The 14,076-nt window shown below is 41.6% G+C and overlaps 1 protein-coding gene across 4 annotated transcripts in view; it reads left to right on the top strand.

The window, feature by feature from the left end:
- Nucleotides 1-14,076, top strand: part of LOC101610726 (phosphofructokinase, platelet) — a 74,292-nt gene that overhangs the window by 31,735 nt on the left and 28,481 nt on the right. For all 4 annotated transcript variants that reach the window (XM_045151906.1, XM_045151908.1, XM_004662207.2 and 1 more), the window contains 5 exons: nt 4,672-4,861; nt 6,468-6,633; nt 8,335-8,379; nt 8,609-8,717; nt 12,056-12,151. In XM_045151906.1, coding sequence (XP_045007841.1) covers nt 4,672-4,861; nt 6,468-6,633; nt 8,335-8,379; nt 8,609-8,717; nt 12,056-12,151 — 606 coding nt within the window. The remainder of the gene's footprint in view (nt 1-4,671; nt 4,862-6,467; nt 6,634-8,334; nt 8,380-8,608; nt 8,718-12,055; nt 12,152-14,076) is intronic.

The following is a 14,076-nucleotide window of genomic DNA, read 5'->3' as shown; positions in this document are numbered from 1 at the left end:
TCTGTATCTTTGTCATTTGTATATAGAAAGGCTACTGTTTTTTGTACATTGCTTTTGCATCCTGCTACTTTGCTGTGGTAGTTAAGCACCTTCAGGAGTTGGGATGGAGTCTCTCAGGTCTGTTAGATATACAATCATTTCATCAGCGAATAGAGCTAACTTAACTTCTTCCTTTCCAAATTGTATCGCATTTTTTTTAAATCTTTTGTTCATTTTTTATTTATTTATTTGAGAGTGACAGACAGAGAGAAAGACAGATAGAGGGAGAGAGAGAGAGAATGGGCGAGCCAGGGCTTCCAGCCACTGCAAACGAATTCCAGACGTGTGCGCCCCCTTGTGCATCTGGCTAACGTGGGACCTGGGGAACCGAGCCTCGAACCGGGGTCCTTAGGCTTCACAGGCAAGCGCTTAACCGCTAAGCCATCTCTCCAGCCCTGTATCGCTTTTATTTCCTTCTCCTGTCTTATTGCTGAGCTAGGACTTCCTGTACTATGTTGAAGAGCAGAGGTGAGAGTGAACAACCCTGTCTTGTTCCTGATCTTAATGGGAATTCTTCCTGTCTCTCTCCATTAAGTATTTTTTGAGCTTTAGGAGCTTTGTATCTTGCCTTTATTATGTTAAGATATGAACCAACCATGCCAATTCTCTCCAATGTTTTGATCATGAAGTGAGGTTTTATCTTGTCAAAGGCCTTTTCTGCATATATCGAAATGATCATGTGGTTTTTATGTTTGACCTTGTTTCTGTGTTGTATTACACTGACATATTTCCATATGTTGAACCATCTCTGTGTTCCTGGGATGAATTCCACTTGGTCAAGGTGGATAATGCTTTTGATGTGTTGTTGGATTCAGTTTGTGAGGATTTTGTTCAGGATCTCTGAATCTAAGTTCATCAGGGAAATAGGCCGGTAGTTTTCTTTTCTTGTGGCATCTCTGCCTGGTTTTGGAATTAGGGTGATATGAGCTTCATAAAAGGAGTTGGATAACTTTCCTTGTTCTCCATTTGTGTGGCACAGTTTGAGGAAGATTGGTTTGAGTTCTTCCATGAAGGTTTGATAGAATTCAGCTGAGAAGCCATGTGGTCCTGGACTCTTCTTTTGGGGGAGTTTTTTTTTTTTATTATTACTTTTTCAGTCTCCATGAGTGTGATGTGTTCATTGAGGAGATTAATCTGCTCTGAGTTTAGTTTTGACAGATGTTATGCATCCAGGAATTTATGCATCTCCTCCACATTATCCAGTTTTGTGGAGTAGCGGTTTTTGAAATAAGTCCTGATGATTCTCCCAATTTCACTTATGTCTGTTGTGATCTCTCCTTTTTCATTTTGTTAATTTGAAGCATCTTTTCTTTTTGCTTGATCAAATGGCCAGGTGTTTGACAATCTTATTTATTTTTTCAAAGAACCAGCTCTTTGTTTTGTCAATTGTCTTAATTGTTTTTTTAGTTTCCAATTCACTAATTTCTGCTCTGATTTTAATTATTTGTTTCTTTCTGGAGTTCTTTGGGTTGTATTTTTCTTGCTTTTTCAGTGCCTTTAAGTGGATGGTTAGGTTATTGATTTGGTTTTATGAAGGCATTTAATGCTATGAATTTTCCCCTGAGGACCGACTTCATTGTGTCCCATAAGTTTTTGTATGATGTGTTCTCATCGTCATTCATTTCTAGAAATTTTGCAATTTCATTTTTTATTTCATCCACTATCCATTTATTGTTGAAAATTGTGCTGTTGGGATTCTTGGTGAGTCTTTTTTTTTTGTTGTTAATTTCTAGCAATATAGCATTGTGATCTGATATCATGTAGGGAATTATGTCAATCTTCCTAAATATGTGGGGGCTGGGTTTGTGACTTAGCATATGGTCTATTTTAGAGAATATTCCATGAGCTGCAGGGAAGAATGTGTAGTGTGTGGATTTGTGATGGAAAGTTCTGTAGATGTCTGTTAGGTCTAAGTGATCTATGGTTTTTTTTGAGCTCTGTTACTTCCCTGTTTAGTTTCTGCTTGGATGATCTGTCTATTACTGATAATGGTGTATTGAAGTTCCCAACTATGAAGGTGTTGCTGCTTATTTCTGTTTATTGTCAAGTAGGCTTTGGTTTATGAACTGTGGTGCCCTGTGTTTGGTGCATACAGATTTATGATTGTAATATACACTTGATGGATCGTTCTTTTGATAAAAGGAAGTGGCCTTCTTTGTCTTTTTTGATTATTTTTGGTTTGACGTCTGTTTTATATGATATTAATATAGCTACTCCTGTTTGTTTCTTATTCCCGATTGCTTGGAATATTGTTTTCTACCCTGAGGAGTTGTCTGTCTTTAGTGGTGAGGTGGGTTTCTTAAAGACAACAGATTGAGGTGTCTAATTTTTTGATGCAACCTGTTAGCTTGTGTCTCTTGATGGGTGAATTAAGGCCATTAATATGTAGGGTAATGACTGTGAAATTTGATTTGATCCCTGCCATATTGTGATCATATATGTGGTTTGGTGTTTTCATGGACTTTGAAGTTTTTTGTGACTACTGTGTGTTTGGCTATTGTGATCTGCTTCTTGTAGGCATTTGAGGTTGATTGTTTGTTTCTTCTCTCTGAAAAATTTCCTGAAATGCTCTCTGTAGGTTTGGTTTTATGTTCATATAATTGTAAAGCTGAGTTTTGTCATGGAAAGTTTTCCTTTCACCATCTATTATGAGGGGTACTTTTGCTGGGTAGAGTAGTTTGGGTTGGAAGCCGTAGGTTCTTAGATTTTGCAATTATTCATTCCAGCTCCTTCTAGCTTTCACAGTTTCCATTGAGAAGACTAGAGTAATTCTGATGGGGTTACCTTTAAAAGTGGTATGCTGTTTTTCCCTCGCTGCTTTTAGGGTTTTCTCTTTGGTGTCAGTGACTAGAATCTTAATTACAATATGTCTTGGAGAGTTTTTCCTTTGGTCTAGTCTGTTTGGAGTTCTGTTAGCTTCTTGTATCTTGATGGGCCTTTCTTTTAAGAGACTGGAGAAGTTTTCTTCAATTATTTTGTTAAATAAGTACTCCATGCCCTTAGTCTGAATTTCTTCTCCTTCTGGCATTCCAATGATCCTGATAGTAGGACATTTAAGTGTATCCCACAATTCCCTCATGTTCTGTTCACAGAAACTTTTGAACTTACTGAAATTTTTGGACTCTTGAACTGTTTCTTCCATCTTGTCTTCCAGATCAGAGTTTCTATCCTCCACATGGCTGACTCTATTCTTGAGAACTTCTAGAGAGTTTTGGACTTGTTCTATAGGTTTGCATTTTCTACTGCTTTTCTATGTAGAATTTCCATCCTTCTGTCAGGCTCCCTTTTCACATCATTTTCTGATTTTCTTGATGCTTCTTGGAATTCATCCTTGCATTTCTTTATGTCTTCATTTAGCATCGCCAGCTGATTTTTGAGGTCTTTTTTTTTTTCACTCTCCCTCATATCTCTTAACTGTCTTTGAACTTCTTCCATTTTCTTATCTATTAGGTCTAGTCTAGTGATGGCAGTTTCCACATGATTATCAGTTTTTTTTTTTTTTTTGTTGCTTTTCTGCAAGTTCTACTAGTAGCTTGGTCAGGGTTGCATTGCTCATAGCTTCATTTTGATGTTCTGATCCTAATGACTTTTCTATGTTTTGATTAGAGATGTTCATTGCAGGACTGGGTGATCTACCTAGATTTTCTTGCATTTGATTTTTCATGTTATTTCTTTTGCACTGTTGTCTTCCCATTGCAGTGTATTGGCACATAGGCGAGCCTGGGCTTTAAGCACATTGGGAAGCTGTAGCAGCCTGAGGCAGTTGCCAAGCAGCCTGGGCTTTGGCTCTCACTTGCCAAAGCCTCCTGATTTCCTGCCTGGCAGGGGCACCAAAGTTGCCTGAGTTCTCATGTGGTAATGCACCAAATCTGTGTGCGCTCTCACTAGGAGGAACATTGAGGCCCCAAGCACTGATGCAGCCCAAACTCTGGCGTGGTGGAACACTGGGACCCTGAAGCGGTCTGAGCTCACCCACAACCGGACAATGGTCATGGCCTGCAGGGCAGTCAGAGGGTCTGGCACCTGAACTAGCTCAAGGACAGAGAGAGGCAGCCTGAGCTCACATGGGCAGTTGCAATGGGCCTGGGTCCAGCAGGATTTTGCTGCAGCCAGAGCAGTAAGGAGCAGATGGGTGGAGCACACTAAGCCTGCCCCAGCAGTGGTCCTTGGCGCCTGTTTGGTGGGCAAATTGATCAAAGGAGCTTGAGCTCCAATGGGCCAGCAGGCGTAGCCTGGCCAAGGTCACTCGTGGGTAGGGGTAGCAGGGCGATCGTTCCTGTGCAGTAAGGCACGTGGAACTATGTTGGCCTGGGACCCTTTTCCTACAGTAAGTGCAGGACTTTCCTGAAGCTGGGACTGTGGGTATATTGGCTGCTTGGGGGGAGGGGTGTGCTTCCCGCAAGGAGGCAATCAGCGATTCCCTGATTTTTCCACTCTGTGCCCTCCCACAGGCAAATCTATTGATGATTGATCTCCCCTAAAAGACCCAGTGAACCCCTTAATGTCTTTCTTTCTTTCTCCCGTGGAGGCGCGGCACAGTTAGGCAGTCACCATCTGGGCCGTAAATCTCCCTTTTGGCTTTTTATCTAAGTGAAAGGAGGCTGATAAACTTAATTTTTGCATCTTTTCCAGGGTGGGACGATTATTGGTAGTGCCCGTTGCAAAGTTTTTCACTCAAGGGAAGGTCGCTTGAAAGCTGCTTTTAACTTGGTTCAGCTGGGCATCACCAACCTGTGTGTGATTGGTGGGGATGGAAGCCTCACAGGGGCCAACATCTTCCGGGAGGAGTGGAATGGACTTCTGGAGGAGCTGGCTCAGAATGGTATGTTTCCACTTTCATTTACATTCTTGCTGTTCTCTGGGTTTTCTGATTCCTGTGTGTCTTCTCTTACTCTTTGAAAGCTTTGGAAGTCCATACATTTTATATTCATTACAAAACAAAGAATGATATTTATGGGTCATCTTGCTATTTTACTCTAGGCAGATACTATTTGTAACAGTTACAGTTTGTCATCTCAGGATTTAAATTTATACCTCAGTTAATAATGATAATGGGACCTACCGTGTGCCAAGCACCATTGACCCATTCTCATAAAGTCTTATGGAACTCCTTTGATAGCTATCTGAGACAGGCTTCTGATCTATCTTCATTTTACAAGTGAGGAATTAGAAGTCACTGGGAAGCCACTCAGCTGTGAGTGTGGCCTGGGTCTTCCTTAGCCCTCCAACCCCACAGTTAGCCATCACACTATCCCATCTGCTCTTGTGCTCTTCAGCACAAGTTGTTGGTATAATTTAAAAATGTTGACCTGCCTTTATGCACTCTTTTATCACTTTTGGTGCTACTTAGGATTTCTGAGAACCCTATCCATACTGTAGTCTTTATTTATTTTTTGGAGGTAGGATCTCACTCTACCCAGGCTGACCTTGAACTCACAGCTCCTACCTCTGCTTCCCAAGTTCTGGGATTAAAGGCATGCACCACCATGCCCAGCAACTCTTTATCTTTTTAAATCAAGTATATGATTCCAATATCATATGAAAAATGATTGATAAGAGAATATTGTTGGAGCAAGAGAAACATTATGTTTCCTTAAGGTTTGTAAAGATCTGTTCAGGTAATGGACTACCAAGGGCTTCATTCCACCTTCTCATTCCTCTTATCTGGTTTAACAGCAGCTCACTGGTAGCATAGTCTAGGAATAGTGTCCATGTGGCTAGGCCCAAGAATGTCCCTACTTGTCTAGCCATTGTAATTTAATCCATGTGGATTTGCCTGACCCAGGTGTGTCTGCCCTGAGAAATACCTGGAAACTTAACTAGTGCTCTTGGTATCTGTAAGAAATCTATATGAACATGACACATATTTCCAAAGTACTTAACTCTGAAGTTATGGGGTATTCTTATTCACAATTGTGTTATTCTTTTAAAGTTATTCCTATACAAAATTGAGATTTTTATCTACTAATGAAACATATAGGCCCTTTTAATTTTATAAGCTGATATTTTTGCTAAGTGTGACATTTTGTGTAATTGCTTTTTTATGGCGTTTTAAAGAAAATATTTTGTTTATTTGCAAGCAGAAAGATACAGACAGATAGAGATCAGAGAGAGAAAGAAAGACAGAGAGACAATGGCTGCACCAGGGTCTCCTGCCACTGCAAACAAACTCCAGATGCATATGCCTCTTTGTGCATCTGGCTTTCATGGTACTGGGAAATCAGACCCAGGTTTGAGGGTTTGCAGCCAAGTACTTTAACTGCTGAGCCATCTCCCCAGGTCCCTTTTATGGCTTTTCTTTCTGTCATTGTACAGATTCAAGTTGTGTATTATTCTGAGGAAATGAGTAAAAACAGAAAATTGGTTTCTGTACCCCTCGCTATTCTGTCTTACTCTTGTTATAAATGTACCATTTGTCTCCAATACAGGAGAAATTGATAAAGATGCAGTGCAAAAGTACTCCTACCTCAATGTGGTAGGCATGGTAGGCTCCATCGACAATGACTTCTGTGGTACAGACATGACCATTGGAACAGATTCGGCTCTGCACCGCATCATTGAAGTTGTTGATGCCATCATGACCACTGCTCAGAGGTAAAAGAACATACAGAGGTCAGTAGGAGAGTATTGTTGGCTCTAGAATTTTCTGAAGACACGTAAGTCTTGTAACCTGAATATTAGAAACAGGAATAAGGAAATCGTTCTGTGGTTTACTTTTCATTTTAAAATTAGAGATGTTACTTCAAAAACATGGCTGTAAAGGAAAACTGTGCTTGTGGGAGAGAAATTAGAAAACAGAAGTAAGTAAAATAATAATCCTGCCAAAAGATGTCCTGAAGGAATAGCAAAGGTAAGAATGATCACCTGAGTGGTGGCACACCTCTTCTTAGAGAGCGAGGCGGTCTGTGTCAGTGCTAGGATTCCAAGCTACAGACTTAATAGCATATATCTGCCATCACCTAAACTCAGGATACAGCATTACTAACAACTTTCTAGAGCACCCTAGAGCTTCTGGTATACTTGTCATGAAAACCATGTGATGTTGTAAGTACAGCACGTACCTCCTCTTCTATGATTAGGCTGTTCGAGGCTTGGAACATGGGGAAAAGTACCAAAGGGGATGGCAGGAGAGTAGGGCCTTCTGGGTCCCATATGTGTCCTGTTCTCAATGGCCTTGGTCCTTTGGCACGTGCTTCATGACACTGGCAAACCACGTCATCTCTTCCCAGTTGAAAGGATAGTTCTAAGTAATTGGATTTTTTGTTTGTTTGTTTTAGTAATTGGATTTTTCCATTGCATAGGAAGAACATAGTCATGAATTGCTAGCAGAGCTGATTTGTAACATTCATAATCATGTGCTTACATGGGCTATAACTACACACTGACTTTTTTTTAATAAGATGGGGTCACACTGTAGCATAGTCTGAAACTTATTCTGTAGCCCATGCTGGCCTCAAGCTCCTAATAATACTCCTGTTTCAGTCTCCTGAGTTCTGGGTTTAAAGAGGTAAGCCTGACCAGCCCAAGGCCCTTGACAGGAAAAATGCCTGGCAGCTGAGGATAGATGCTTTTAGAAAAGAGCATAGAAACATAGGTATATGTGATAGATGTTGTGAAATGCATAAATAGAAAGTGGGGCTGAAGATGTAGCTCAGTTGGTAAAGTGCCTGCCTCTCTTGGACAAATCCCTGGGTTCTATCTCCAGCACCCATAAATGAGATATACTAGCATATGCCTGTCATCCTAGTACTTGAGAGGTGGAGGCAGGAGAATCAGGAGTTCAAGGTATCTTTGACTATAGGAAGCCAATCCAAGCTGGCCTACATGAGACCCTGCCTCATCACAACAAAATAGCCAGGCTTGGTGGTACACACCTTTAATCTCAGCACTCCAGAGGCAAGGACACAACAAAGAAAAGAAAATGCAGTTCTTTCTGGAGCCTCTTTACTCCCAATGCTGGAGCACTATGGTTGTAGCATTTCGTTTTTGTGTAATGAGTGAGTTTTTTTTTTTCCCCTTGGTTTTTTGAGGTAGGGTCTCACTCTAGCCCAGGCTGACCCGGAGTTCACTATGTCATCTCAGGGTGGCCTTGAACTTATGGCAATCTTCCAACCTATGCTTCCCGAGTGCTGGGATTAAAGGCATGTACCACCACGCCAGGCATGAGTGAGTTTTTAGAAGTTTTTTGTAATGAAGTAGGCTTTCTGTCTCACTTGGCTGTGAGAGCACTTTCTGTTTGCTTTTCCTGTTGTAGCCAGTGGTGGTGAGTAAATGTGTCCCTTGTCTCTTTTCTAGCCACCAGAGAACCTTTGTCCTGGAGGTGATGGGGAGACATTGTGGGTACGTACCTGCAGAAACCATTTGAGTGGGGAGGACCCTTAGTGCTTATTTGAGCACTGTCTATGATGCCTGGCAAGTGTTCTAGGGGAGATCAGAGAGGAGCCAGCTGCCTCTGATGCATATGCAGTGTCCTAGCTGTTCAAGTTTACTGCTGAGCCTGGTGCCATAGCAACCTTGCAGGAAGGCTCATCTCTGTTGCATTGATCTGTTATCTTTTCCATTCACATAGGTACTTGGCTTTAGTGAGTGCCTTGGCTTGCGGTGCAGACTGGGTATTCCTTCCAGAGTCTCCTCCAGAGGAAGGCTGGGAGGAGAGCATGTGCATTAAGCTCTCAGAGGTAATTGAGATTTTTTTGGTATTCCTGCCAGGGATTACAGCTGCATTGCTTTAGTTGGGGTCTGGTCTGCATAAACCATTGGCATTGCCAATTTGGATGGCTTTTTAAACAAGCAAAAACTTGCTGCTTGTAAAATGAGGTTAAGCCTGTTACTGAAGCTCTTCTTAGAGTTGCCACAGAGAAATAGCTGGAGCAGTTTTTTTTTTGTTTGTTTGTTTGTTTGTTTTTCACTGAGAGCTGTGGATCTGTTTTTTTTTTTTTTTTTTTTTTTAATTTTTTATTTATTTATTTGAGAGCGAGAGACACAGAGAGAAAGACAGATAGAGGGAGAGAGAGAATGGGCGCGCCAGGGCTTCCAGCCTCTGCAAACGAACTCCAGACGCGTGCACCCCCTTGTGCATCTGGCTAACGTGGGACCTGGGGAACCGAGCCTTGAACCGGGGTCCTTAGGCTTCACAGGCAAGCACTTAACCACTAAGCCATCTCTCCAGCCCTGGATCTGGTTTTAAGTGGAGTAGCCACCTTGTGATGAGATGATAATGGTTAAAAGCAACCAGAATCAGAGCAAAAATTTCTACTGGTTTGTCTGACAAATATCCAGCTATGAAGGCTTAATGCAAAAAGCATAAGTGGTCTCCTTTAAGAACGTAACTAGCTTTCAGCCCAGAGTATGAGCTAACAAGTAAATTATGAAAGCATTACAGTATGAACCAATTTAACTTCTATTCAGTAATTATATAAGTATTATATGTAGAGAGGGCCACCTGTGTGAAATGATGTTTTTGCTGACCTCACATTAACAAGCCGTGTACAAGATAGACTTTGCCAACACAAAGACCTGTCTTAGAAGCTGCTGATTAAAGATTGTACAGTATCTGGAAAAAAAATCATCACTTCAAAGTTAAAGCTCTTAGTTGAAATATGCCATTGATCATTGATGATTGTGGTAGATGCCCAAACTGTCAATATTATACTATCGAAGGAAAATGTTTTCTGTCCTTTAGTGTCCCTGTTAACTAGCTCTTCTGTGTAGCCTTTAACTGTATGGATTGCCATCACACAGGAAATCATCTCAGTGGTCTCTGGCTCTAAAGAGCCAGGGCTGACCCTCCCCTGTCCTTCTCCCTAGCATGTCCCTCTTCTGATCCCACCATGACATTGTCACGAGCCACAAGTCCAGTGGCAGCTCTTCAGAGATGAGGGAGACTCTTGAGGCAGGTATGGTAAAATAGGAAGTCTGCAATAAGGCTGTGGTTGGAAAAGTCATTTGGTTTCTAGGTATTCACTTTAAATTTGAAGGTTATTTCTTCAACTGTGCAATCTCATCTGCAAATCTCCTTAGATCTCAGACTTGGTACACTATACTGTCAAATGTGACAAGACAAGCATGAATTACTCTCCCTCTCAACACATACTAAGATTTGGCAAAGGTGGGGTTGATGATTTAAGCTAAACTTTGGAAACATCTGGCATACTTGTATCTGTCATTTATTTTTGCTGATCATTAATATAACACTGCAAGAGGTTGTTCTAATTTGAAAAATCAAATAGCTAAGATATAAGCCCCAGACTGTTCCCATAACATATTGTTTAAGTGCATACAGAACTCTCTAAGGTATATGAATTCCTTGGCCTAAATCTTGTCTCTACCACTAACAGGGATACGTTGAGCAAATAAATAATCTCACCTTTCTGGGTTCAAGTTACCTCCTCTACACTGTGGGAAAATTGTATTCCTTAGCAATTTTGTAAAGGTGTAATGAGTCATTTCATATTCAGTCCAGGAAGCACTCAAGTTGAAGAGACAAAGTGGCTATTTATTTTCCCTCTTAAATGTACTGAGTACTCTATTGTTTTTAACCAATCAGATATTGTTCTGTGGATGGAGTGTGGTTGTTTAGCCCATCACATGTTTATGGTCATATCTTCCATTTTTGCCTTCTAAAACAATGCTAAAACAATCACCCTGAACTCATTTCTTTATATTTTTAAGAAAGTATTTCTATCATATCCTTCAAAGTCTAAGGAATTTATTAATAGCTGCCCAAAACAAGAGCAAAATCTTTATTTGTTATACTGATGCCAAACACCTGTGGTCCACATCAGCACTATGTTCCTTACCCCAGCTTCTGGCAGGAACCATGCATGTTTGAGCATGCCCGGTGCCCTGCACAGTTAACACTGACACTGTGTGAGGGACTATCTTGGGACTTTTTAGAAAGCATATAATTTATATAGAGAGTAAACCCACATCATGACATGATTGCTCTATATGCCTCATGTGATGACTGTGACTACACATTTTACAGTGTAGCACTGTGTGAGCTGTGTGTACCTCAAACCCACTGTGAGGCTCTGTGTGTCCATGCTAGCCAGATTTCCTGAGCACAATTAGCTCTAAAGGTGACAGGTTCATTTTGGCCTAAACTGTGTGTGTCAGAGGCTTCAGCTCATTATGGTTGGCCACCCTATGGTAAGAGTGAATCATGCCAAGGGCACAGGGAAGAGGAGGTCATTTGCCCTGTGGTGGCCAAAGAGAAAATAGGAAGATGAGGGATAGGTGTTGTGTGTGTGTCACAATATCTCCTCTAAGAACACCCTCCTCTGCTGATTACCAGTCTTTTCTCATGAGGCTCCATTTCTTAAACTTTCACCACTTGCTAATAGCTTAAAAATCTGAGATTAGGCTTTCAACACTTGGGTTTTGGGGACATTCAGTTTCTCTTTGTGATTCATGTCTATGACATGCTCCTGTGTTCTGCATTTCTCTTACCTGTGTGCTGTGTAACCTAACATGGTAGGGGAGCATCAGTGGCCACATGTCTAGGTAGATTCAATGGGAGATTGCAGGGAGCTCTGGCTTAAGGGTGACAGAAAGCATGGTGTGCAGGGAGGCAAACTGAGAATATCCAGCTTGTGTTGCTTGCTCCCTACTGAGGGGATTCCTGTCAATCAGCAGATGAGCACAGCCCACCTTAACCCAGGGCAGATGAGGTCAAATTATCATATATAATTGTAAGGTCACCCAGGATGCCAAATCTCTCACTGCTGTGCTCTACAGTCCCTCAGTCCTCACCAGGGAACATTCACCTTTTTGTGTGTGTATGTGGAGTCAGAGATCAAACTTGGAGCATGTGTTATTCACGTGCTCTACCACCAAGACACACCTCTAACCCACCTTTTACCTTCTTTTGGGGTTACTGAGAAGCACTTCTTGTAAAGTTAGGAAACAGTTTCTCCCTGGAAAGAGGTCAGCTTAATTTAGAACAAGCATCTGGTTTTGTTGTTGTCATTAAAAACAGATTAAAACTGTGAGTTTTAATTTTCTGTTTCCTTAGAACCGTGCCCGAAAAAAAAGGCTGAATATTATCATTGTGGCAGAAGGAGCAATTGATACACAAAATAAACCTATCAGTTCTGAGAAAATCAAGGAGGTACGCTCATATGATGTCTTATTTCTGCTGTTTGACCTAGCTGGACATCAGGGATATTAGCATAATTGATGAGATTGGGCTTTCAAATATTATGTTACTTTTTTTCCCTAATACTTAGTAATATTTTTTGTAATGAAACACCTTTCATGGCATGGACAACATAAAGAGCTAGAGCTTCCTGGACCATCTCTCACCATCGTCCTCAAGGCTCTGAAGCCCCGCTAACAATGATGGCGAGGCAGTTGAGTGGCCAAGCATGCTCTTGTGTTAGAATGTACTATCTGTTGGGGCTAAGAAGATGGCTCATAGGGAAAAGCGCTTGCTGTGCAAGCCTGCTGACCTGAGTGCAGATCAACACAGGCTTGTGATTCCAGAACTGGGGAAGTAAAGACAAGAGGATCCCTAGGGTTTGCTGGCTAGCTTGAGCACTAGGTTCAGTGCCCAGTTCTCATTAAAAAAATAAGGGGATGAGTCAATGAACATTGACTAACATCACCTCTGCCCTCCACGTCCATACATACTTACATACATGTGTACCTGCAACACACATGCATCCACATACAAGCATAAATGCATGCATACATACTACATACACAACAATGATAAAAAGAAAGTTTCAGCTATAAGGTATCTCGTGCTCTGGGGGTGAGGAGACTTGACTGCTTGGCAGCTGACTAGGGCTAGAGCTTTCCTTTTTTGGGAAAATAGGGCTGGAGTGGTATCCCTTTTTCCTCTGCCTTCCTTCTAACCTGGAGCATCAGCTGACCACATTCACATTCTCACTGAGAAAGTCACTTTGTTGGCCGTGAGTCATGGCTTCTCATGGCCCTGAGGAAGGGCAGGGTCTGGCAGGCTGCTGCTCTGGGGCTCATCCGTCTCAATAAGATTCTGGCTTGTCAGCCTGGATCTCAAGAGTCAATAGCCAGGGTATGGCTCCAGCTCTGGTGCTGGGCCATGAGCATTACCAGTCTTGTTTTATGAGTTGAGTTCTTTCTTCTTTTTTTCTTGCTATGTCACCCAGACTGGACTCAAATTGGTGATCCTCCTGCCTCCACCTCCTTATGTGTTACCAATTTAGGCATGCCCTACTAAGGTATTTTGGTTTTGTTTTGTTTTGCTTTGTTTTTTCTGCAATGCTAGGAGTGGAGCCCCAGGGCCTTCTGTGAGTTTATTAAACCCTTAAGCCTACATGTTGATTACTTCATTATCCTTAGCTATGATTAGTTAATGAGCAAAATACATCCCTTATTAATTCCATCTCAGCTGTATACTTCAGGGTTATATCATTGACACCTAACTATGAAAGATATTTGACAATATTTATATAGATGGTCATTGATAAAATCAGGGTCAAGACTTCTTTATCACTTAATTGAGATTAAAATTAAATGATGGCTGGACATGGTGGCACACACCTTTAATCTCAGCACTTGGGAGGCAAAGGTAGGAGGATTGCCATGAGATCAAGGCCACCCTGAGACTATCTAGTGACTTCCAGGTCATCCTGGGCTAGAATGGAACCCTACCATGAAAAAAAAAAAGATTAAGGGCTGAAGGGATGGCTTTGTGGTTAAGGTATTTGCCTGCAAAGCCAAAGGACCTAGGTTCAATTCCCCAGGTCCCATGTTAGCCAGATGCACATGGGGGCGCACATGTCTCGAGTTCGTTTGCAGTGGCTGGAGGCCTTGGCACACCCATTCTCTCTCTCTCTCTTTCTGTCTCTCCCTCTTTCTCTGTCAGATAAATAAATAAATAAAAATAAAATATTTTTTTTTACAAAGATTAAATCATGGACCAAGAAGGGAGCATAGTAGCTACACTGTTTGTACAGAGAAAGAAACTGAGTCCCAGGGAACTTGGGTGGGCTCTACAAGTCACTAGCTGGCATTACTATGGCATAGCATTGGTTTTTCTGGGCTGTGGTA

This window comes from Jaculus jaculus, chromosome 6 (assembly GCF_020740685.1).
Source record: "Jaculus jaculus isolate mJacJac1 chromosome 6, mJacJac1.mat.Y.cur, whole genome shotgun sequence".
Taxonomy (NCBI): Eukaryota; Metazoa; Chordata; class Mammalia; order Rodentia; family Dipodidae; genus Jaculus; species Jaculus jaculus.
Note: the sequence above shows the minus strand (reverse complement) of the source record. Positions and strands in the feature narration are given on the sequence as shown.